General features: G+C 39.8%; 1 protein-coding gene across 1 annotated transcript in view; it reads left to right on the top strand.

Annotated features, from left to right (window-relative positions):
- L3mbtl4 (L3MBTL4, histone methyl-lysine binding protein) overlaps positions 1 to 26,776 on the top strand; it is a 272,089-nt gene that overhangs the window by 60,273 nt on the left and 185,040 nt on the right. The window contains 1 exon segment of the mRNA XM_026789485.1: positions 24,702 to 24,811. Coding sequence (XP_026645286.1) covers positions 24,702 to 24,811 — 110 coding nt within the window.

Here is a 26,776-nt window from a genome sequence, read left to right as displayed (position 1 = left end):
TTGTCCCGTCTACCTCCTCTCTTAAAGCCTGTGGTTTTCCTCACAGCTCAGTAGACCCCTTTAGAGTTTCCTGCCTCTACACGTACCATTGACATGTGAAGGTGCATGTTAAATACCTAGAGGCTGCAATCCACATGTGAGAGACAGCTTTTAGTGTTCGTCTTTATAAGCCCAGGCTATCATGCTTAAACTTCTGTTTTCTAGTTCTACCCATATTCCTATAGGAATAATCATTTCATTTTGCTTTATGGTTGAATAAAATTCCATTGTGTATACGTACCAGATTTTCATTATCGATTCTTCTGTTGATTGACATCTAGGCTAATTCTATTTTCTTGTGTCAAGAGCAGTAATAAACATGGCGATACAAATGTCTCTGTGGGTAGGATACAGAGTCCTTTTGGTATATATCTAGAAGAGGCACGGCTGGGTTGTAGAAGTTTCTGTTGTTTGTTTGTTTTGTGTTGACACCTCTACTCTGGTTTCTGGAATGGTTCTGTTAGTTTTTATTCCTGGCAACAGTGGGTAAGGCTTCCTCTTCCCAACATCATTCCCAGCGTTTGTTGTTTTTTCTTTCTTGGTGGTGTCCATCCTGACTGGGGTGAGGTGGAACTTCAAAGCAGATTTAATTTGCATTTTACTGAAGGGTGACTGTGTTGAATACTTTTACAAATATCTATTGGCCACTTGGATTTCTTCCTTTGACAACTGTGCATTTTGCTCATTTATTATAGGCAGTTTTGTTTTCCTCGTGCTTAATTTTTACAAGTCTTTATATATCCTAGTATATATATATATACCGTGTATATATATATATATGTTCTAGGTAGATATGTAGAATATATCTTCATATATTCATAGATACTAATAATTGGGAGTAGAGCTGGCAGGTTATTTTTTTCCTGCTCTATAAATTTTCTCTTCAGTTTGTTGATAATTTTATTTGCTGTGCAGAAGGTCTTAAATTTCATATAATCTCATTTGTCAAATCTTGGGCCTGTTTCCTGTGGTGTTGGGATTCTATTCAGAAACCTATTACTGGTACTTATTTTCTACAGTGTTTCCCTTAGCAGCTTCAGTGTTTGTGATGTGAAATCAAGATATTCAATCTGGTTGTTGAATTATGTCCAGGCTGAGAGATATGAGTCTTCAGCCCAATTTGTTAAAAAGGTTCTTTTTCCAGTGCCTGTTTTTGTAAAAACTATGTATCCAATCTTGGGATTGTCCTGGGTTCACATTTCCTTAGTTGGTCTATGCAAAAGTTTTTGACTTTCATAGTTTGATTTTTGTATGCTATTAATTTACTTAAAATATCTATCAGATCCAGGTGACCTTTGGTGGAGTCTGTCAAATCTTTTAATTATAGAATCATGTCATCTGCAAATAAGGATAGTTGAACTTCTCCAAATTTTATCACTTCTGTGTTCATATCTTATACTCTGGTTGAATCTTTAGCGCTCAAGGAAACACCATTGGAACTGGTGGGCACCCTTGTTACTGTCTACCTTTAGAGAGAATGGTCTCAGGTTTTCACCATTCAGTGGAATGTTGGGTATTATTTTGTCTTATGTAACCTTTATTATGTTATGGTAGCCATCTATCCCTGTTTTCTTGAGGATTTTATATGAAGGAATGTTGTATTTTGTCTAATTCTTTCTGCATCATCAAGATATTTATGAAATCTGTGTCTGTAGATGCCTGAGATGAAACTTGGTTATGATTTATTTTTTTAATATATTCTTGACTCATCTGGCTTGTGACTATTTGTAGATTTTAAAACCCTTGTTCTTCAGGGAGGGTGGTATATAGTGTTGAACTTTTGTTGTATGTTATCTGAATTTGGTATCAGAGATACATTGCCATCTTTGCTTAATGCAAGGTTTGAGAGTATTCTCTCTGCTTCAATTTTGTGGAACAGTTTGGGAAATGATAATATTAGATATCCCTTGGAACACTGGATGGAAATGAACAGTAAACACATCTGGTCCTGGACTTTCCTATGTTGAGGGACTTTTAATTTCTGATTCCATCTTGTTGCTGGTTATAAGCCAATTTATATCACTTATATCTCCCACCTTTAATTTTGGTAGGCCATATCATTTAGAAATTGATCTTTTTCTTCTAGATTTTTCAATTGGTTGGAATTTCATTTTCAAAATATTGCCTGAAGATTTTCTGTATTTCTTTGAAGTATTATTTTTAACAATTCTCTTTGTCTCTCTAAGTCTCTCTAATCCATCCATCCATCCATCCATCCATCCATCCATCCATCCATACATACATACATGTGTGTTAGTATGGTTAGGAATTAATACATTTTGTTAACCTCTAAACATTTTAAAAATTTATCATTGTTACTGTGTTCTCAAAAAGTCTGTTTTGGCCTGTGTGCTGTGGTGTGCATGTGGGGTCTAGGTCAACTCTATAGAGTCAGGTCTTGCCTTCTACTTGATGTCAGTTACATGGCTAGGGCTCATACTACTGAGCCCTCTCGTTATTCTTTTGGAAGAGACAGCTCTTTGTCTGACTAATTTTAGGTATTGTTTATTTAATCTCTATTTCATTAATTTTTGCTTTAATATTTATTACCTTTTGACAGTTCCTGCACTTCATTTTTGCTTTTTTTCTAAAAATTTCAGATGTCTTATTAGATTATTTATTTGAGATTTCTCTGGTGTTTGATTGTGACCATATGTAAGTTTTCCTCTTACAACTGCCTTGATTCTATCCGAAAGGTTTCAGGAGGTTGTTTCACTTCTGTTTGACTGTAGGAATGTTTTTTATTTCTTTTGTGATGTCATCAATGACCATCTGCTGATTAAAATGTATGTGATTCTGTTGACAAGTATTGGTGTGTTGTCTGAAGTCAATCTTGCTATTTATTTCTAGTTTTATTGAATTCTGTGGTCTGACAGGACAAAGGGAATTATTTTGGGTGCTGTTTGTGTTTGTTAAGGCTTCCTGTACAGACTATAATATGCTCAATTTTCAAGAATTTCTGTGTGCTGCTGAGAATAATATGTATTTCCTATTTGTTCAATGGACTTTTCTATAGGAATCTGTCATTGTATGTTACCTTTGGGCTCCTAGTTTTCTTTAGAGATTTGTATTTGGATGATATATGATATTTAAGTATTGAAGTCTTCTATTATTATTGTACTTGGACCATTTTGTCTTTTATGTCTTTTAGTGTCTGTTTAATGACCCAATATCTGGCCCATAAATATTTGCAATACCTGTGTTCTCTCTATAAATACTTTTCAATATGTCATAGCCCTCTTTATTTCCTCTGACTAGTCTTTGTTTGAGATTTGCTTTTCTGGCTGTGAGAACTTCTAGTCCAGGGGGTCTGACACATCTGCGTATTTAGGAGCTGGGTTTCTAAACTTTTCAGGCTATTTGTGTTTCTTTTCTTTCCTTACTTTCTTTTTTGAGACAGCAGATGGCTCAGTAATGTTTTCAAACCTGGTCCATTTTTTATTTGATTTTGAAGTGATTGGTAAGTTAGGACTATTTTTATTCAAGCCTGTAATTAAGAAGGGCTTCTTGATGCTTATTAATTTGTGGCTTTAAATTTTGGTTGGCCTGATAACCATTGGTTCTTGAGTCTTCTCTTAGTAGTGTTGGATGTTTCTTGTGTTTAACATTATTGATTCCTTCATCTTCTCTGTTCAGATTGCTTTCTTGGATTATGTTTTGTCCTGCATTTAAAACATTTAATTGTGTGGATGTGTGTTATGCGTGTATTTGCACATGTGTGCATGTGTTTTTGGTGTGTATGTGTGTATGTGTATAGGAATGTCCATTGAAGCTACAGGCATGAGATTCTGTGAAATTGGAATTACAGGTGACTGTGAGCTGCTAGACATGGGTGCTGGGAATCAAACTTGAGTCCCCTGGAAGAATAATACATACTCCTAAGCATTGGGCCATCTCTCCAATTCCTTGCTCTGCATCCATATATGTAAAATTTTCTTTCTTCTTTTTCTGTATATATTCTGCATTCAGTTCTACATTATTTGTTGTAATCGCACTGACTTGCATTTGTCTTTAACCATTCTTATTTGTGTCTGTTTTAATGGATAATTTTTCTAGGCATATCAATCTCTGCTGCTATTTATTTTCTAGGCATGGGATATAGCATTTCATGCTTTCCAAGACATTAAGGTTGTTCACAGCATGTCTTAAATGTTTCTAATATTTCTGCTTGTAAACACTAGTGACCATTTTTCCCTTAATACTTTTTTTTGGAACCCCTCTTAGAACTAGCTCTTGTATACCAGGCTGACCTCGAACTAACAGAGATCTGCCTGTTTCTGCCTTTCAAGTGCTGGGATTAAAGGTGTGCGCCACTACCCGACTCCATTAAAGCTTTTAATATTGTTTGTTTGCTTTGTACTTTTGACATTTTGACAATGATGTGCTGTGAAGAGTGTTCTCTCTCTCTTTCCTCCCTTGTTCCTTCCTGCCTTCCTTTCTTCCTTCTTCCTTTCCTTTTTTAAACATGATCATATCTATTTGTAAATTTTAAATATTTCTTGGTTTAAAATAGCTATTTATTTCTCTAGTTTAGGAGAAATCTCACCCAAAATCAGCTTTTTCTCTCACATGAAATGTTAGGTTCAGTCTCTCTGAGTGTTCAAGACTTCTTGGAAATTTTGGTTGTATTCCCTGTCTTTTACGTTTGTCTGTGTGTGTTACTGTTTTGATCTATCCTTCACCTCTGATCCTCTTTTTGGCGATTGGGGTTGGGGCCTGGTCTTATATTTTGATGCTGCTGTCCATCATGTTATTTACTTGATTTGTTCAGTTTTTCATTTCCAGAATTTCTGTTTTGTTCATTTTCAGCGTCTGTTTCTTTGATGATTTTTCTCCTCTGTGTGGTAAAAATTATTCTTCTAACATATGGATTCTTCTTCTACTTCGGTAATCTTTTTATTTATATCTTGAAATGATTTCAAAAGTTTCTTTTCCATGACTCACATTCATTCTTTATTTGTTTAAGTCTTGTAGTCGGCCTTTAAGCCATTTTAAAAGTAGGACTTGAAAATGGCAGTTCAACAGTGCTGTAATCTTTGCTTTCAGTCTTGAGTCCTGGTATAGTTGTAATAATGAAATGTCATCTTTTTTGTTGTTATTTCTTTAGTATGTTCTTGGAATCTTGTTTGCATGTACATATCATTTGGTTTATAGTGTTTCTCTTCTTTGATACTCTGTATTTGTGTTGTGTGTGTGTGTTCTTTTGTTGTGTTGTTTAGATTGTGTTCATGGGGAAGCTGACTACAGAAATAACTGTTAGAGTTTTACAAAAGTCTCACAGTTAACTATCAGAGAAGATACTGGAATTGGACTTGTATGGTGTAGGATGTTTTATAAAAAGGAACAATACTGTCCTTCTTGCCTTTTTCTTTCTTCCATTATGAGCTCATGCATAGTAGACTCAAATACAGGTAAAATCTCATTCTTCACCATTCCATTCATTGTGTTTCTTCTTGGAGTCACTGCTCTGGGAGTGCTGACTCTCCTCTGCTCTGTCCCTCTTTCTGGAACAAGGAATGGCCAGAGAAATGGTTCCCTGCCTTGCAGGGGTGCAGATGTTACCTGAGCTTGGTGCTCAGTGGGGGTCATATACTTCCCTAACGCCTAAATTTCCATTCTTCTAGTTCACTATTTACATCCTTTATCTCTCCCACCCTATCCTTACTCATTCTGTTCCCCCCCATCCAGAGGAGTGAAACAATCAGAGAGGAACTCACTCCCACTGCAGTATCACCTGTACCTGTCTGCCTGTCACACAAGAGGACCACATTTCCTGTCCTCATACACCAACTCTCCACATCCCCCACAGAAAGTACCATCCTTTGCATCAAATCCCAACTTCTGCCACTTCATCCCCATCTCTCAGCTCACTGTTTTCCCATTCCCAAATTGTTCCCACTAGCAAACAAGAATCGCCTTCCTCTTGACATCCTAGAAGCATCATTGCAGTAACTCTACTTCTCTTTTCATTTTTTGTTGGTGGTTTGCTTTATTTTTTGTTTTATTTTAAAACTATCTTACATAACAATCCCAGTACCCTCTCCTTCCCCCCTCTCCTACTCCCCCTAGCTTCTTATCTCCCCAATCCCCATCCACTTCTCAGAGAAGGTAAGGCTTCATCAGGAGTCAACAAAGTCTGCCCCATCACTTGATGCAGGACCAAGATCCTCCCTCTTGTATCTAGGCTGAGCAAGGAATCCCTCTATAGGGAATGGACTCCAAAGAGTCAGTTCATGCACTAGGAATAAATACTGGTTCTACTGCTAGTGGTCCCACATACTGTCTAAGCCACACAGCTGTCACCTCCATTCAGAGGGCCTAGTTCAGTCTTATGCAGGTGCCCAGCTATTAGTACTGGGTCAGTGAGTTCCCACCTGCTGGGGTCAGCTGTTTCTGTGGGTTCTCCCATCATGGTCTTAGTCCCTATGCTCATATTATCCCGCCTCATTCTCTATGACTGGACTTCAGGGGTTCATCCCTGTGCTTAGCTGTGGATCTCTGCATCTGCTTCCATCAGTTCCTTTGGAAGTACTTTAAAAGAAAATCTTTAGAAGAATTGTCTGTATTTCTGCTGACATTTTTTCCCTCCTTGTGATGGCCAAGAAACTGCACACCTAGGTTCTAATCTGTTAGTAGTTCTTCTCAGGGTCCATTTATTGATTGTAAAGATTCCTTCTCTCTTTATGCTCCAGGCCTTGACATTGTCTGTTTCTCTCCTTCTTCAACTATGATCATTCCCTTGTTGACGTTCTATAAATAGTATCTACATATTGATGAACTACAAGCTATGCATCAGTCTGTTTCATTACCATTCCCCTATATAGTCTAACAAATGTCCCAACCTCAAGCTGTCCACAATCTTGAAATGCTATCTCTTTAAACAGTCTTTCTACCGCCTTACCCATCTCAGGCAATGACTGTTCCATTCCCTTCTTGGCTAAGTCAAGGGCCTGCAGCCATCACTGACTTCTCTTCTGCTCTTACCCTAAGCTCCCGGCAAGTGATTGACTGACACTTTGCCATGCGAGAAAGTCTCTTTCTACCACTGGTGTGGATTCCACTCTGATCCAGGCCCCAATCATCTCTCATCTTGAGTGTCATGATGGTTACTGCCTGCTCTTTCAGGTCCCAATCTAGCCATTGTCATAGTCTTTAGGATCCCCAAAGCAAGTGACAGTGACTCTTGTGAAATCTACTCGGATCAGCTGCTTCTCTGTGCAAGCCCGCTGCTCTCTCTGGTTCTCTGGGAAGCAAAGCCCAAGTCCAATAGCACTGACTGTAGGTATGGGGTTGTGTTTCCTCTCTGCCTTTAGTGCTTCCCAGTCTCTCACTTGTTTCCTGTTCTTCAGCTAACCTGCCCTTCTTGCTGTTCCAGGGCATGTCTGGTTGTCAGTATCTTTTCCCTGGCTCTTTCTTCCCATTTTCAGCTGTCTCTTCCCCACATAAGAAAACTTCTGTCTTTCCTAGCCCATGTAAGTGTACTACAAACACTTACTTTAAATTTCAATAAACTCTACTGGCATACTCTTACTTCTCCATATCTACCTTCTTTTTATTTCTGTTTAATATGTTAAAATTCCTTTATTTGAAAGTGTCTGATGATTCTTAATAGAATTCAATCCTAAATTGCAAGGAAATTCTCTACCTGCTCTTTCACTGATATTTTGTCCCAGATAGATGATTCATGTGCCCTTAACATTAGTGGAATAAATGAATGTTTAGAGCTTTATCAGTAAATTCTCAGCATCTATTCAAAAGGTAAATGTATCAAAATGGGATATATATACATATTATACGCTATATATATGTTTGTAAGTCCATTTTCTTATATATTTGAAAGATGATTTATGTGATTTATCTCATAAATCTTATATATAATTCAATGAAATGATAGCAAATAGGAAGTCAAAATAGAGAGCATTACCGTAACTTGGACATTTTTCTTAAAGCTTCCCTGGCATTACAACTTTTCTCTTTTTCACAGGTAGCATCTTTCAGATGTCTGTTTCACAACAGGGAGTGCATGCCTGCTCCTGCATTTCTGCTCGGATATTATGCCAGCCTTCCTTGGTTGCACAATTTCGTTTCCTGCCTACCTCTAGATTTTTAGCAGGAATACAACAGATGCCTCTGAGCCTTGCTTTTCCTTCAGTCCCCCGAATCTCTGTACCTTCATTTTTAGGCTCCCTTGTGCCCTCCATCCATGTATGGAATTATGTGTGTTGATATTCATCTTAAATCTGGGGGTTCATCGAACTCTGATGCTGCTCCTTTTCTGTCTCCTCTCCTTGAGGGATGTTAGTTAGACAGGCTAGACTGTTAGAGAGTGTCCACATGTCTCATGGTCTCTTTATGTCATCTCTTCCTAGTTATTTTTGTGCTTTAATTCTGCTCAGTTGTTCTTTGTGCCAACGGTTCGTCCTCCTGCCAGTGCTAGGCTACTGGTATTCTCTCTCAGGCAATTTTTAGTTTCAGATTTGGAAAATTTAGTTGTTGTATTTTGATTCTTTAACAGATAGTAGATTTATGTTGAATTATCTGAATGTTTTCATACATTTAGTTATGTTTTTATGGTAATTTGTATGTGGAATTTGTTTCCAAAATTTAATGACCTTCCTTACTGATTTCAGTAACTGCACCAATGGGTTTTCCTCTATGGCTGTATCTCAAGGGCATACCATGTCCTCGTTCTTGGCATGCTTCATGTTTCCTTCAGAGATATGTAATAGATACTGCATTGGAAAGAACCATAGAAACAGGAGTAGATATAATTTTATATCAAAGTGGCCAGGACATTTCTCCTGCTAAGTATTAAAGTGAGGGGCTGTAATAGGTTGGATGATGACCTTCCCTGAGTCTGTGCCAAAGCCTTACTTCTAAATATCCGAAGTTATGACCCGACTTGAGCAAGGACATTCACAGATGCAATTAAATGAAGACCTTGAAATGGGATCACCATGTGTTTCATGAGGGGCCCTAAACCCAGTGAAAAATATCCTCAGGAAAGGTTCAAGGGAACGACAGAGAGGAGGAGCGTGGATGTGTAAGGACAGGACGGAGAACAGAACGTCTGAAGTAGCACCTGAAGCCCAAGGGATCCAGGACAAGTGAGGTGATTTTCTCTAGAGCTTTGCAAAGAATGTGGACCTGCAGCACTTCTTTCAAAGCCCGAGCCCAGAACTGCACGAGGATGGGTGTTGGCTGGCTACAGCCACCAAGTGTGTGTGAGTTGTCACAGCAGAACGAAAAGGCTCATTCAAAAGCTGACCACACAGACACAGGCGGGAGCTGAGCCAGCCTGGGGTGGTTTAATCTTAGGTCTCCTGCGTCAAGCACATTGAAAAACTGAACTTTCCTTAGATCGTGACAGCCTCTGCCTTGTGGTCTGATGACAGAGAGATGTCCAGGATAGCAGGAGTTCTCTTACAGCTACTGACCTTTGGCTGATCAAACAAGGAGGCAATTTCTGAGGTGATTCCTCCCCACAGTGTTCGGTAACTCCATGGCCATCACTTCTCTGGCCCCATTTGTTCTGTAGCTGGATTAGTTCCTCATCCAGCACCAAACTCAACAAAAACTTCAGGGTGGATGTAGTAACCTCCCTTAGCTCAATCAGGAAAGGATAATACCTTCTTTCCTTCTCTTAAGGGCATTCTGCCTGCTGGGAACCCTAATTTTCCTTACAAACTTCCAATTCTAAGCTTCTTGTTTTAAGGTATTTTGTACTTGTGATACATCTACTTTGCTTGTCTTGAAGTTCAGCATCCTACCTCTTCTACTTTGCTTCCTGGTGTTGTGATGAAATACCTGACAAAAGCAGCTTCTGGAGGAAAGGGTTTGTTTGGGAACTGGGATCCAAGTCAGTAAAGGCATGGGAGAAGACAGGGTCATTCATACACAGGACACACAGAAAGAACGAGAAGTGGAGAGAGGCTGTAAACCCATCTCTGTTGACATAATTCCCCCAGCAAAGCTACACCCTTTGAAGGTTCCATATCATTACAAGCAGGGACTAATTCCTCCTATGGGGAGCAATTATTACTCCCCATTATTATTAATCACCCCAAAACAGACCCCTGTAAGATGTGGTGTGGTGATATTTTGTTTGTGACCTAACAAATAAAGCTTGCCTGAAGATCAGAATGCAAAGCTAGCCACTGGTTCCCTTTAGGACAAGAAATGGTGACCCACACCTTTAATCTTAGCACTCAGAAGGGAGAAGCAGAGAGATCTTCAAGTTCAAGGCCAGCCTGTGCTACATAAGATTGATCCAATCTAAAAGAGAAACAGAGCCAAGCAGTAGTAGTTCATACCTTTAATCCCAGTATTTGGGAACCACATGACTTTAATTCCAACACTAGGGATGAAGAGACAGGAAGGGACATGGCTGGGCGGAGAAAGGAATATAAGGAAGGAGGAGATAGGAGCTCAGCACATACAGTCTGAGGATTTTTAGAAACAGAATTGCCCCTTTGGTCTGAGGATTCAGTAGAGGTAAAAGGTCTCTCTAGTGCCTGGCTTCTTTACTTCTCTGATCTTTCAGCATTTGCCCTGATATCTGACTCCAGGTTTTTATTATTAAGACCAATTAGAATTTGCACTACAATTTGGGGATTATAGAGTTAGAGCATTGACTCATAAACTTCTTGTTTAAGTGCATTTAATTGATGCATGCATATCAATTATACATATTTGTGAGAATAGGTACTGTCTAAAGCAAGTCAAGCGTGTCTAGATAATTGGTTATCATTTCTTTGTGTTGAGAACACTTAAATTCCTTTCATCTAAGTTTTGGATACACGTGATTTTTTTTATTTTTATTTTACATCCCAGTTATGACTTCCCTTCCCTCCTCTCCTCAAAGCCCCCACTCCCCGTTCCCATCCCCCAATCCACTCCTCTTTAGAAAAAAGCAGGTCTTCCATGAGCATCAACAAAGCATGGCATATCCAGTTATAGTAAGACTGAACACCTCCACTTACACTAAGGGTGGAGTAAGGTCCCAAAAGCCAGAAAAGAGTCGGAGATAGCTCTGGTTTCCAGTATTAGGAGTGCCACGAGAGACCAAGCTACAGAATTGTAACAGATATGCACAGTGCCTAAGTCAGTCCCAAGCAAGTTCCCTGGTTGTCAGTTCAGTCTCTGTGAGCCCCTCTGAGCCCAAGTTAGTTGATTCTGTGAGTTTTCTTGTGATGTCCTTGACCCCTCCAGCCCCTACAATTCTTTCTCCCCCTTTTCTGCAGGGTTACTGAACTCTGCCTAATGTTTGGTTGTGGCTCTGTAACGGTTTCCATCAGTTGCGGGATGAAGCCTCTCTGATGACAATTGGGCGAGGCTCCAATCTGGTCACAGGAGATGGCCAGTTCAGGCTCCATATCTGCTACTGTCAGGAATCTTAGCTGGGCCCATCCTTGGAGACTCCAGGGAGATTCCCTTGCTCCAGGGTTTTCCCTGACACTGAAATGATCCCCCTTTCCAGCAGTCTCTTTCCGACCTCCCTCTCCTGTCCCTCCTACTTGAATGTTCATGTTCCCATCCCTACCTGCCCTCAGTCCACTCATGAAATCTCTTCTACTCCCACTTCGCAGGAAGATCTGGGTGTCCCCCCCCCCCCCCATGAACGCTCCTTGTTCCCTAGTCTCTTTGGGTCTGTGGGTTGTAGCATCTTAATCCTTTATTTTACAGCTAACATCCACTTATGAGTGAGTACATACCACGATTGTCTTTCTCGATCTGGGTTACCTCACTCAGGATGATTTTTTTTTCTACTTCCATCCATTTGCCTTCAAATTTCCTGGTGTCCTTGTTTTTAACAGCTGCTAATTCTTCACTAGGTCACACGTGATTTCTGTCATTAAACCTCCTGACAACCACAGAATTGTCCCCAACCATAGCTTAGTTCCCATTGGTCTGCTTGTCTTTCTGTGCCTGGCATATTTCCTCTAACACAATGGTCTGCAGCCCCATCTATGTGGTTGTGAGGGATAGGATTTCGCTATTTCTGTGACTACCTAGCATTCCACTATGCATATGTCACAGTCATCACCAGTTGATAGACACTAGGTTTTTATTTACTAGTGTAAATAACACTGTGATAAAAATGGAAATACTGCCGTTTCGCTGACATGTTGATTTGATTTCCCTGTGTGTATCTAGATACGGAAAAATGGATCATATGGTACTTCTCTTTTTTCTTCTCTTTTCTGTTCTTTTTTTTGAACTGCCATACTGTTTCCCAAATAGCTGTAGTACCCTTCCTTTCCAAGCTCCTCCCTTTTCACACCTTCAGGGATCTATCTTCTTGTTAGCCTTTCTGTTAAGAGCCTCTCTTACTGGGGTAAGGTGATATACCTCAGTGTGGGCTTCATTCACACTTTCCTGACTGAGCACTTTTTAAAAATACCATTGAGTGTTTGTATATACTCTTTTCTATCATGTTTTAATATGGAATATGTTAGGCAGCACTTGTATGTGTAATAAGTATCTGTATGATTAGAAATATATCCAGCTAAGTATCCCCACCACCTTCTGCTATCCCTGGGGTTCAGTAGGGCTTGTGTATATCCTCTGGGAAGACAATTATTCATAACTAGAGATTTGTGTCCTAAGACTCCAAAGGAGAGAAGTATGAGGACAAATTACTAGCCATCAAATATTTGGGGATGTAAACAGAAATTTTGGAAAAAAATTCAGCTAGAAAATAGTAAATTTTTTGCTCTGGTCTAGATTAGTTAAGCAAACAATTTTCTATAGATGATTAGATCTGTGGCTAATGCTTTTATTTACATAATGCTTACCACCCTGGTCTACAGAATTTTAGAGAAGAGACCCAGGCTGTGAATGATTGCCTGGGCCTTTTTCTTGTTTGCTTGGTCTATATCAAGAGATTTATTGGTCAAGTATAGTTTCATCAAAAATAAGTTAAATTTCGACATTTATGCAAACTGATATAGGAAACCATATAAAGGCATTCATTACAAACATCCCATCTCCTTTCTTACTTGAAAGTTGTTTTCTGCCTTGAACATGGCTTGTTTTCCATAGAAATCAGTGTGTTTTAGGGCCCATTGTTCGGGTTGCTGTGACTCCTTGGCTAAAGATAAAGTCAAAACACTGCTGCAGTCAATGGAACACGTTCCTGCTTCAGAGGGATTGGTCTATGTTAACACGAGCTCTGGGGAGAATTGGTATTAATAACATAGTTTAAGCCATATCGCCTTCTTCCTCAGAAGCGGCATGTATTGTCTCTAATGACCCAGTGCAGCTCACAGGACACGGCTGTAATCATTGCGTCAACCGAACCCCTAACCCTGCAATGCACTCTTGAAAATTGGCTGGCATCTTTGTCTATTATGTCTGAACATTTTAGGTAAACGATGTTGATTTCGAGTGATGTTTGTGGGAACTACACTCTATTTTTGTGAAAGAGACTAGACAAAATGTTTAGAAAGAGTGTCTTAGGTGGATTTGCTGAAAACAAACATCCAGGTCTTGCCAGCATCTACTGCTAGATTGAAAATAATGCCAGCTTTCTTAATAGGCTTGTTTTCACTCCGAGATTGCCTCAAAGAAATAATGAGCTGTTGATACCATAATCACATGTATTTATGATTCCCTGGCCATTGGTCCCATGGTACCTGTGAGGCCATAGCATTGCACAGGGCCGACTTGGAGTTCTCTGCTCTGAAATCTGTTTCTAAGCAGTCTCCTGTAAATTGTTTTAGTGGGTGTACCCATCATGGTCTTGACCTACCTAGTGGCTCATTTTCTCACTCCTGCCATTCTTTGCCTAGACTTTGGAGTTCAGTACAGTACAGTGCTCCACTGTGGGTCTCTGCTTCTGTTTCCATCAGTTGCTGGTTGAAGGTTCTATGGTGATATTTAAGATATTCATCACCCTGACTACAGGGCAAGTCAAGATAGGGCCCCTTCTCCTCTATTGCTTAAGGTCTTAACTGGGGTCATCCTTGTGAAGTGTTAGGTATTTCTCTAGTGCCAGGTTTCTTGCTAGCCCCATAATGGCTCCCTCAAATCAAATCTTTCCTTGCTCTCATATCTGTCCTTCCTCCATCTCAACTCTCCCGTTCTCTTCCCCCCCTTCTCTTCCCTCCTCCTCTTGCCCTTCCACCCTCTCTTCTCCCCCCCCCAACCCCATGCTCCCAATTTTGTCAGGTGATATTATCTATTTCCCCTTCCCAGCTGTTTTTCTTAGGGTTTACCTTGTTACTTAGCTTCTTTAGGATCATGAACAATAGGCTCAATATCCTTTGCTTTACAGCTAGTATCCGCTTATGAGTAAGTACATACCATGTTCATCTTTCTGGGTCTGGGTTACCTCACTCAAGATGTTTTTTTTCTCGTTCCATCCATTTGCATGCAGATTTCAAGATGTCATTGATTTTACCACTGAGTAGTACTCTAATGTGTAAATGTACCACATTTTCTTTATCCATTCTTTGGTCGAGGGGCATCTAGGTTGTCTTCAGATTCTAGCTATTACAAATAATGCTGCTGTGAACATAGTTTAACAAATGTCCTTGTAGTCTTGTTGAGCATCTATATGCCCAAGAGTGGTATTGCTGGGTCCTGAAGTATGTTGATCCTCATTTTTTTCTGAGAAACCGCCATACTGATTTCCAAAGTGCTAAACCCCACATCTTATCCTGGATTCCTTATCTAGAAACAAAACATGAACACATTTTCTCTTTGTTTTTTTATTTATTTGTGTGCAAACAGTTATTCAACAAGTCTTATTTTTGGAGGCTGTTGTCTCATGGCTCTCCCTCCCACATTTTCCCGCCTGTAGAGGAAACCACATCTATTCCAGTTTGCAAGCTCTTACAGTGTTTATCATTATTAGTCTTAAACAAATAGTTTAATTATTTCTTGTAGAAGAAGGGCCCGCTTGTTCTTCCCGGTTGCCCGGCTAGCTTAAGCCCTGAAATAACCACACAGGAACTGTATTAATTAAATCACTGCTTGGCCTGTTAGCTCTAACTTCTTATTGGCTAATTCTTACATATTAATTTAACCCATTTCTGTTAATCTGTGTATCACCATGTGGCAGTGGCTTACTGGCTAAGTTTTTGCAGCATGTCTAACTCTGGCAGCGGATCCATGGAGTCTCTCTCTGACTTTGCTTTCTTCCTCCCAGAATTCAGTTCTGTCTCCTCTGCCTACCTAAGTTCTGCCCTATCAGGCCAAGGCAATTTGTTTATTCATTAACCAATATAAGCAACACATAGAGGGGACTCCCACATCAATTTCTGGGATGTTATTAGTCATCAACTTCTTATATACTTGTATAAAATTTATTAGAATTCAGAATTTTAGAAAATAGACATTCATTACTATACCGAATACATGAGTTGAATAACAAAAATATCCCTCTTTTTAAATAGAACAAATTTATATCCAATACTGTGTTTATAGAAAACAATGAAATATTTCATGCATTAAAAATATATCAAGGAAATATACAATAAAGTGTAATTTGTAGCATGAATACAACTAGTAAATTCATTTCTATAATCTACATATGATTTGTTTTTATTAGCATAAAAGTGTAGTGTTTTTAAATCATTGATAAATACAGTGTTTATTTACAGGAATTCTCAAAAGTATCAATGGCATGGAACTCACTCTGTCGGTATCTCCTTTGCACAATGAATCCAACATTGGGAGATAGGCTGGCCCCTGGCTGGCTATTCTGGGAAGCAGCTCTGTGAGTCATACCCAGTGTCATATCATATTATTATAAGCTCATTATCACAATCATAGATGTTAATAGATCAGTTTCCCTATAGACTATGTCTTTTAAGAAGACTAACCTCAAATCTGAATTCTTAAATACTATGTCTGTCAATCTCAACAGAGATGTGGCCCACTCTACACAGGGCATCCCGTAAAAGGCATGATTTGACTCCTCATGCATTGCTATTGGGAACACGTAAGGCTCAAGTTCCTTTTGTAAGGTCGTGAGTTTTTTCCCTGCGATCCTTATGTAAGCTATTAGAATAGAATAGATAAACGTGTAAGGTACTGGCTGCCGTGTTTCTATCTTGGGGGCATTGTGGAGATCGTTCTCATCATGCATCAGCTCCTAGCCATGTTCCTCTCTATAGGTATTTCCATTTAACTGATATTACCTATGTGGACAGGGCATCATTGTGGGATTTACTGAGTATGTGTTGTGTCATGGTGTACACTGTTTTTGCAACATTACTTATATTAATTTCTGCGCATTTAATTCTCACTGGGAAGTTTTGAAAATGACAGCAAACTAGAGTACAGTGCTTTCATATCAATGCGAGCTGCGTATTTCCCCACTGCTTTTGGTTTGCTGGGAATCAATGTTTACCTGCAGTCTTCTCACGCTCATGTTATCTGGTATTACTATTTCTTGACTTTCCTGGACAGTTTGGGTTGTGCTGTGTCGAATCATCTGAAGGCTGCGATGATCTCCTTGTTGCTAACAATCTCCATTTATTATTATCTTTGTTGCTGTTGTTATTTTTGTATGGAGCCCGGGCTGACCTTGAACTTGCTGCAATCCTGCTTTAGTGTTCCCCACACTGGGGTTCCAGGTATTTGCCACTGTGTTCAGAAACGTAGTGTCTTCCTAGCATGCTCACCTCCCATCGCATCCTGTCTGTTCACAGAGATCTCCCTGAGTTGATCGTGTGCAGCTATCTGCAGGGGAAAATTAGAAACACATGCCGAAACAGTTTCTTCCACAAGGGCTAGTGTCCTGAGAAGAAGGTGGGGGTGGCAGCAGCTGAATGAGTAATTGCGGAAGGAGATGGTCTCCAAATTAACAGTGAATGTGTGATGTTTGCCGTCAGTGCTCAAGTTATTGCTCCAGCGCTTCAAACTTGATAAACATCATGGCAGAGGTAATGAAAATAGTTATGGTAGCTATAATCATGCGCTGATTTTGAGGGTGCTTGTCCTCATGCTGCTTATGAAAGAGGTTTTTATTCCTAGCATACAATCCACAGCTGTGCAACCACGGGGCACCGAATGTGTCTGTCGCCGTTCCTAGGGATGAAATAACTATTTTTTTTTTAAACAAGAATGAAAACTCTTGGAATTCCATTGAAGATTTGGGGGTTTTGAATTTCTGATAGTGGTTTTATGGCGCAGTCATGGCCTATGGGAAGAACGGATTGGACTTGTGACAGGTGTCGTCGTGGGTCTGGAGACGTAGGAACTGACAGATGTTGTTTGTCACGAGTGGAACCACAATATGAAGGTGAGGCCCCTGCCTCAACCCTGCAGCTGGGCTTCTCTCAGCTTCCCTTTCTCGTGAGAGTCAGGACGTCTGACTCAGAAACTCTCTTGACTGCTTTAGCTAAAGCCACGGGTTTAATGGCAAAGATATTCATGACCACTCTGTTGCCATGGTCATACCTTAGAGAAGCACTGAAAATATTTGTCTCAAAACTGCACTCAACAGTTACTGTAGGGTACGTAGCTGGAACATGCAGACGTCATCTTCCTTCTCAACCCACAGTGTGCTGAGAGTTTGTTAGAGAATGAAATGGCTACTGTTTGTTCACTAATAAATTTTGCAATGCCACTGCCTTAAGAAACACGATCAACGTGAGCACTGAAGAACAAAAATGACTTTAGAGTAACTGGACTGAAAACTGGTAATTTTTCAGTGTAAACCTAAATGTTTCCACCTATATTTGCCTGCGGTGGTGACTCAGTGGTGAAGTACTTGGTATGCAAACACAAGTCTGAGTTCTGGGCCCCATCTGTGCATGACACACCAACTGTGTCCCAGCTCTAGGAAGCAGAGGGAAGGGGGAATCCCTATGCCTCACCGGCCAGTGAAGCCAGCTCCCTAGTGGGTGAGCTCATTGGTGAGAAACTGTCTCGGAAAGAAAGGTGAAGAACAATAAGAGAGAGGAAGACACAGACCTCAGACACCCATAGATACACGCAAACAGACACCACACACACACACACACACACACACACACACACACACACAATTTCTATAATGCTTATCAGAACATTAGAAAGGAAATAAAAAGGAGACACCAGGATATTAATTTGGAAATAGTGAGTTGATTTGGAGAAAGTGGTCTGGGCAAAGGATTGAGATTGCACACCTACAGAGTGTTGTCATGCGATGGGAAAGAACACACAAGGGAAGTGTATTGTGCATTTTGCCCAGGAGAAAGCACAGATTTCGAAGTCATGGTGAGATGGAAATGGCTGATTCACTATATGTACCTTAGTAGTTTTGTATGTAAGTCGGGGGTAGTGACATATGAGAATAAAATATTTTTGAAATATATATGGGTGATTTCTTTTTGTCCAGTTGCAGCCTTCCCCCTCTATTTTTGCCTGGATAAAGATAATATGATTTCTTCATTACATAAGTGCTATTTATCATGGAAAGCCATCCATTGTTCTGAGCTGCATTTTTTTATTGCTTAGTATTATCTCATTTTTTACCATGTTTTACCAAGTTTTCGTGTGTGTGTGTGTGTGTGTGTGTGTGTGTGTGTGTTCCTTCTGCTTCAGATTCTGTTTGCAGATCCAGAGAGCATCACAGTTCATTTTTTTCCATGTTCTCGTCAATAAAATTTATCATTTTCTATCTATGCAATCTGATGTTACCAAACTCTGACCTTCACAGAAGCTCTGTAAATCATTTGGTAAAACAATATTATTATGGCCTGGTGGTGGTGGCACACGCCTTTAATCCCAGCACTCAGGAGGCAGAGGCAGGTGGATCTCTGTGAGTTTGAGGTCAGCCTGGTCTACACAAGCTAATTCCAGGACAGGCCCCAAAGCTACAGAGAAACCCTGTCTCAAAAAACATATATATATATGGAACATGTGTGTGTATGGAATTTTGTACTACATATAACATACATAGTATATATTATACACAATCCAAGTGTATTGCACCATGCCCAGCATTGTTGCACTTGGACTGCAGTGGTGTTCTGTAAAAGCACGGTCCAGCATTCTGCCTGCAGTGGCACAGGCAGTCACCTGGTATGCACACTACTCTACATGCCTGAACGTCATCTCTTAGTAAAGCTCAGAGCTCTGCCTCATGGGGAACACAACAAACCGAAGCCTCAGTAGCACTAGTAGCTGCTAGTGATTGTGACAGGATAACAAACTAAAACTCAGTTATTTGTCTGTAATGAAATCTAAGGGTCCAGCTTCAAGTTAACGCATTTTGAGTTATCTAAACTATGTATTAAATTGAAGCTGGACCAGATATTGTAAAGGGCATATATAAGTAAGTTAGTATCACTGGGTGCTGATATTTTATGTAAACATTTAAATAGATAAGAAGACTTTGAATATATATATATATATATATATATATATATATATATGTTCAAAACCTTTTAAACTGGAAATTAATATTTTAAAATCATTTGGCCTGAGAAATAAGAATAATAAGAATAGCAATTACTTATGCTAAGAAAATGGTTGTTACTGGACTTCAGTTTTTCCTAAATATTCTTTCTCCTATCTACCATGGCTACCATCTTACATATTGTTCGGAGAGTGGGTTTGAGTCCTTACTCTGCATGAAGCACAGCACTAATGTCTGTAGTGCTGTCAAAGGACTGAAGAGAAAGATGAACTCCCTGGGCCAGGTGGAAGTTCCAGGTGGCCCTGGAAGAAACTGAAAGACAGCATCTCTGAGGTGGTATTTAATCTCGGATTTATACCAAGGAGTTACTCCTTAGTGATATGATGATTGAACTCCTAAATGTCCCCAGTACCGAGTGCTACTGTCTGATGACAGGAACACAAGGCAATGGTTGATTAATGATCTAACCTCGGGTATCACATTCATAGAAACAAGAGCAAGACGAATCTGCATTTGCTTTATGGGCTCTCATATTTTGGGAAAAAGTATCAATGTGTAAAACTTGATGCTAGAAATGATTTGGTTTTCAAAATGCCTCTTAGCTTTTCAGAGAGATCCTGCAAATATCCATCAGTGCCAATCCCCTCTAAGTTGACCATCTGGCTAGACTTTTTTTTAAAGTTGGATTTTTCACTCTCGAGTTATGAAGATCTGAAATGTTGAAAATGTCTTTCATGAAGATGTTATGGGTTCAACAGGTTTCCATGTATCTCAAGTGTAGATAACAGAGAGGATCTCACCAAAGGGACAGAGAAGGTTTCGACAGAAGTAAGAGCGTACAGCCTCGGGAAGGACCATTAAGGACGGCTTCTGAGCATGGGAAAGTGTGGAATGGAGTATATGAAAGTATCAAATCTACTGTCAAAGGAAATTGGAAAACTTGATTTTTCTTTTTAGCCCCAGTTGTACAAAAGGTAAACTATGAAGGTCTGACTCTCACGCAGAGTTAATAAGCTTGCTTGGCCTCTCTTGTCTATTTCGTCTTACGTCTCCCTGTTCTGGTTCATTGGAGATCAGCAGCCTCACTGTTAACTGGTCATCTGAGTGGTGTACAGTAGCACGTGGTTTGGTGCCACTGGGCAGGATGGTATTGACATTTTGTTTGTTAGTTCTTTGCTAGCCTTCAGTGAAGTTATCTGTTGATCTTTTTGCCCATAGTTTGATTGGATTTTTCTGTCATCTTTAGATGGATACATTGCAAATGTCTGAGCTTATATTTTTCTTTTCTCATTGATTATTTTGAGACACTGGAGTGTCTGATTAAGGATCAAACTGAATTTATTGATTTATTCTCATATGGTTACTACATGTGCATGTAAAACTCTAAATATCTCAGTATCACAAAGGGTTTTTATCTGGTACTTAAATGTTCATCATAGTTTTACAGTTTAGCTTGTGCGTCTATGATCTTCTTTGGGTTTATTCATCTGTGAGCTATAAGGGCAATTTAACCTGTAGGCGGACCACTCATTTTGCTTTTAAGTATGACTGTCTACAGATCTGCTTCAGGGGCATTGGTGAAAGCTGACCTTTCTCCATCAAATACTCTTTGCCGTATTATTTTAAACTGAATTGAATATATATACATTTGTAGTCTGTGATAGCTCTTGTTCTGTTTTGCTAATGTGTCTGTGTCTCCAGCCAATCCAACACTCCCTTAGTAATCGTTCCTCCACTGTAACTAGAAGCCAGGTGCAAATCCTCCAACTTTCTCATTCTTTACAAAATCATTCAGAACATGCTGCTCATTTCCCTTTCTATACAGTGTCACAGGGAGCGTCTCGGGAATACTGAAAGAAAGCCTTACATCTTTGGCCTCTGATTGTAGCTTTTGGGACAAAGTTGTCCCTATACAGGTCAGAGGAGCCTGGAACATGCTGTGGAGATTAGGTGGAACTCGGAGTTGCCACTCTGCTGCCTCAGCTTCCCAACTGCTTGCTTCCTGTTTCCCGTGCAAGTTATTGAATCTGTAGAGTGTTCTGGAAGAAATGGCATCTACAGAGCTACAGAGTTTTGAGTCTCGTGGGCATAGTTATGTTCTCCGTTGACGTGGGTCACATTGCTTTTGCTTTAGCAAGGCTTTTACAGCATGGGATCTTACACTCTCTGTTATTTTCTTACTTGCTTTGCTAAGATCTCCTTTGGGTGGCAACAGTGGGAGATGGGGTAGCCCACAGGGTCTTGCAGTTTAGCTCAGGCTAGCCTGGAACTCTTCGTCCTCTTACCACAGATGAGTGCGTTCTAGGATTATTGTTCTCTACCACCATCCGTGCTTTTCACTTTGAAAGAAAGGCTATTCGAAGTAGATTTTAAATTATTTATTATAGTTGTTCGTTGTTAGTATGCAGGAGCACAATTATTTTATGTTGCATTTTAATTCTGAACTACTGCTAAATTTTTACTTCATTTTTTATCAACCTTATACTTTCTACAGAAAAAAACTCCCTTGTGAATAATCTGTCTCTTATTTTGCCTTCATACTGAACTTCCTTTTTGACAAATACTCACGAAGTAATATTTAGTACAATCCTGTCTGTACATTTCTTATTGATGAATCACTCCCTTTGTCAGGTTGGGAGAGCCTATTCTCTGCATATAAGTCAAGAGTATTGGGCAGGGTGTATAGAAGTTGATGGACTATCTTTCTCTTAGTCTTGATGACCATGCTTTTCTTCTTTATCCTGCTGCGTGGTGACCTGACCATGACTGCAGTGAGGAGCTGACCTTGTCTGTCCCACAGTCTGCTCTTCTCTGTTCTGAAGGGACTTTCAGTTTGCCACCATTTCCCCCCAGCCTCAAAGGTCTCACTTAACATTTCTTCTATTACAGATCTATAGTTGATTGCTTTTCTTGGTTTTAATCGCTGTTTCTTTCTTTTCATTCTTTGAAGGATGTTCTTGTAGAATTTAAAATTCTGAGTTGGCAGACCTTTCGTTGCCTCGTGGTTCAGCCCTTTCTGGTGCAGAGGCAGCCAAGTGCCTTCTCCTTTTATGGTTTTCATAACTTCCATTTCCTCTTGACTCCTCCCATTCTTCTTAAACTTAGCGGCGTTTCTAGCTCGGGTACGGAGGAGGTTTTCAACTTTCTTTCTTCAGGCTTTGCTTTGGTGTGACCGTTCTCCTGCTCCTCCTCTAGGTCCTTTTCTTCTGCAGCCTAGACTTGATGAGACCTGGCGAACCCCCAGGTCATTATGTAAGCCTTGGACTGTCTGTTCTTTAGTTTTCTCTGTCTGTGCATCTTTGTTCTGGTCCCTCATCCTCTTTCCTGCCTCTTCTCGTATGCTGTTCATTCTGCAAGATTTTTACCCCACACATTTTGCATTCCAGTTCTAGAACGTTCTCCTGCTTTATGTCTAGACGTTCTACACTGAATGTCTTCCTTCATCTGTTCATTAAGACTATTTTTATTGAAAATACCTTAATGGATACTTAAAGTTATTGTCTATTAGTTACAACATCTAGCTCATCACAGTTTGTTTCTTCTGGCTGCTTCTTTAAACAATGATCATCTTTCCATGTTGATCCGCTTACTTCTATGTCTGATAATTGCACTGTATACTTGATTTCCTAAGTGATAGGATATAGAGTGAGATTATTCTTTAAAAAATAGACAACAGGCGGCTAACTATTTTTTATTCTTTTATTTGTTGACTCTTGGCTTTACACTGTTCATTGGGCTGGGCTAGTACAGTGGCTGTAATAGCTCAATCAAATTCTGAAGGTAAGACAAAAGCATCTTCACCACTGGTCTCTGCACTCAGAGTAACACGTGACCTCTCATGATTTCGCTTCTTGTGGAGTTTGCCTGGCCCCGAAAAGTCTCAAACTACAAGGAAGAAGTCTCATCCTTGACCAAGGTCTTCTCACGGTCCCCTGAAAATTTGGATTTTGTGGCTGTTTCTTCTCCTTCACTGGGTCCTTCAGCTTCTCATTCCTTTTCACCCCTGAACTATTGCCAGTATGTCCTCTGCACGGGGTGGCTGATGTGTGTAATTCTACTCTGACTCGGATTGTAAGCAAGACCATTTCTCCAGGCAGACATTCAGGGTCCATCTGGAATGCCTTCCTTCTTATGGACTCCATTTTTGTGTCTCTCTGTATGGGGGTGCATGCCTGTGAATCCCTGCAGTGTGAATGTGGCCCAAGGCCAGCCTGTGTATACCGAGACCTTGTCTCAGAAACATACCCATGCTTTACCGTTTAAAAGAAATGCTATTCTAAATAAATTTTAAAATTATTTTTATAGCCATTTGCTGTAGAATGTAGTAGCTGTGATGATAAACATGCAGCCAAGTATGGCGTGAATAACAAATTTTCATTAAAATGGTATATTCCCTATTGGCAATGAAAACAAGAACGTGCATAAGAGAAATGTAGAAATATATGCTGTTTTACTTCATACAAAATTCCCTTTGCTATCTAGACAGCACGCTTTATAACATAGTTTTTTATATTTAACAACTAAGTGTTTAATTTTCATTTCATAAATTGTTAAAATTTTAATTTTTTATGTGCGTAATTGCTCTATATATGTACATGCACAGGTGTGTGTATGTGTGTGTACATAGATGTCTATGTGATTAATGAATAAAATACATACAAAATGATAATAAGTGAACCTGTATACCAAGTGTGTTTCTAGACTCAACTCAGGACCTATCTATCATAAGAGACTCCCTGAATTCAGGACCTATACTTTCTAGGCAAGCACTCTTTCTTCCTCTGAGCTGTTTCCGCAGCCTTGGTAATTCTGTCTTTGCTTGCCTCCATTTGTGCTGAGTCTCTCTGCTCATTTCTGAAGATTTAGGAATATAATACTTCCTATGCCTTGATTCATGCCCTTTTCATCAGTAATGGGCCTGTAATGATGTTAATTTGTTGACTGCCATTTCTATGACTGTGACATGGTATTTGTGGTGGCTTCAGAACAGTCACCAAAGATAAGCAGTATCCCCCTTTTAGCATTCTAATATTGTCTTAGCTGAGAAAACATTGGCCTTACTCCTCCCAATCTTTGTCAATTTCTAATTTTCCTGCCTCTTTAATTTATCCGAAAATGTGTTACAGGAGACTTTCTTGGCCACATCAGAAAGCTGTATGATAGCACATTTAAAACATTGTTTCTGGTGAAGATAAGATTAATGCCGTTTCAATTTCAGCCTTGGATATTTGTTTTTACATATTTTAAGAAAGGAAACGTGAAATACTAATCGCAAAGCAGTAATTCCTCAAACGCCTTTTAACAGATTCATTTTGATGCCGGGGACCATAAACACGACCGCTGGGCGGATGCTGACAGCCCTGACGTTCACCCTGTGGGGTGGTGTGATGCCACCGGGCAGCCACTGGAAGTGCCGTCTGGTAGGCAATTTTTCTCTTTGTTGTTGCTCGGAAATACTTAGCCTGAACTCCACTCCTAATGCTGCTTATGCGTGTCATTATGGTCACTTGAAAGCTAAGGAACATTTAGGTGAATTGATTAATAGACATTAAAGAGAACTCTGAAAGCCAGTTATTCACAATTAAGGCTCAGAGGACATGGTTTAGACAGACGAGAAGGAATAATAGTAATAATCAACAAGAAATAATTCTCATGTTCTCCAGAGCAATCTTTCTTTTCAACATTTTGACTTGCAGAGCTGAGCCAGCATTGCTAAACCCATCTACTCTTTGCCATTGAAGTTGGATCCATTTTTAAGCACCCATGTTAATTTTTTTCTTTTTCAACTTGTCAAGTCTTGACTTTATTTTTTTATTAATTAATTAAATAATTTATTAAAGATTTCTGCCTCCTCCCCGCCACCGCCTCCCCATGTTAATTTTATCTTACACAATAAATTATAAAATTTTCAAAAATATTAAATATTTTACATTTCAGCCGTTTTAAGCATGAGAGTGAGGGGGCATTCTATTTTGTTGGGACCTGCGATACTTCTGCCTTTCTAGTCACTTAAAGCTAAGGAGGAAATTAAACGCTCTAAATTCTAATGAGCTTCCAGCTGAAATACCTCATTTGGTCTGCGGGAGTCTTCTGACCCGACTGGGGTGGCATGGCTAATCACTAGTTCCAGGCCTTCTTTCCCACAGTCTGCATTATTGTGTTCGTTTTCTTCCCTTTGCTGATTCTCCTTCCATCCTTCGGTTTCTTAAGGGGAAGCTTAAACGGAAATGGTGAGGGTTACTTGTTGTGGGATATTCGCACAGTGTGTGAAGGTGTATTGGTGCCATTGGCGAAATAGAAAGGTAAACAGCCAATAGCTAGGCAGGAGGTATGGGCGGGACTTCTGGGCTGGTAGAGGAAGTAAGAGGAGGAATGCAGGCATGGGAGAGAGATCTGAGGCCACATGGAGGAGCAGGGTGGGCAGGACGTGGCAGAGTTTAGATGAATAGAAATGGGTTGATTTAAGTTATAAGAACTAGTTAAAAACAAACCTAAGCTAAGGCAATGCTTTCATAATTAATACAGCTATCCTGTCATTATTTGTGAGCTGGCTGCCCAGAGAAAAATTCAACTACATATGGCGTCCAATGTGGAGGCTCAAATACCTGAACATGGGGCTTGTGAAAGCTAAGAAAAGTTCTTCACAAGGAGCCAGACTTGGCTTCCTAGTTCTGCAAGTCTCTCAGGTGGGTTGATGCTTGGTGGCATACAGAGCAGCTGCCTGTGGGCTGGAGCCAGCCGCCAGTATCATGTGCTAAACGGAGTTACATGGGGACTGACGTGGCAGTTTAAGATTTGTCTCACATGATCAGAGAATACTGTAGGCACTCAGTAAAACCACATCCAGAGACAGAAAACCTCTAAAAAGCTGTAGTATATTTATAACTGTGCTTAGATGCTAAAAAAAATAAAATAAAAGAATGGGTATAGGATGTCATAGAAAAATAATTTGAAAATGATAGTCTTTAAAAAGAATAAAGTAACATAAACTAATAAGCCACATAAAGATGGAATATATACAGGATGACTGGATCTTATATTGTGCTTTGTTGACTTTCAAATTTTTAAATGCTAATGGTCATAAAACAATAGCTGCTGAGAGACACTGGATTATGGAAACTGCAAAATTGAAATGAGCTATATATTTTAAAATGTCATAAATAACTTCAAAATGGAAGTCAGAAAATATGTTGTGTTGGGGTAAAGGTTATGTGTTTCTTTCCTTGGGAAACAAAAAGTTATGGTTCTCTTGAAAATTACTGATGATCAGATTTGATTGGGGGAAACTTGTTGAACATCCTGACTACAAGTATGGAAAAGAAAGAATACAGGACAGGTGACAATGCTGACCCCACTGTAGGGGCCTCTGAGACTGGAGGA

Source organism: Microtus ochrogaster, unplaced genomic scaffold (assembly GCF_000317375.1).
Source record: "Microtus ochrogaster isolate Prairie Vole_2 unplaced genomic scaffold, MicOch1.0 UNK20, whole genome shotgun sequence".
Classification (NCBI taxonomy): domain Eukaryota; kingdom Metazoa; phylum Chordata; class Mammalia; order Rodentia; family Cricetidae; genus Microtus; species Microtus ochrogaster.
Note: the sequence above shows the minus strand (reverse complement) of the source record. Positions and strands in the feature narration are given on the sequence as shown.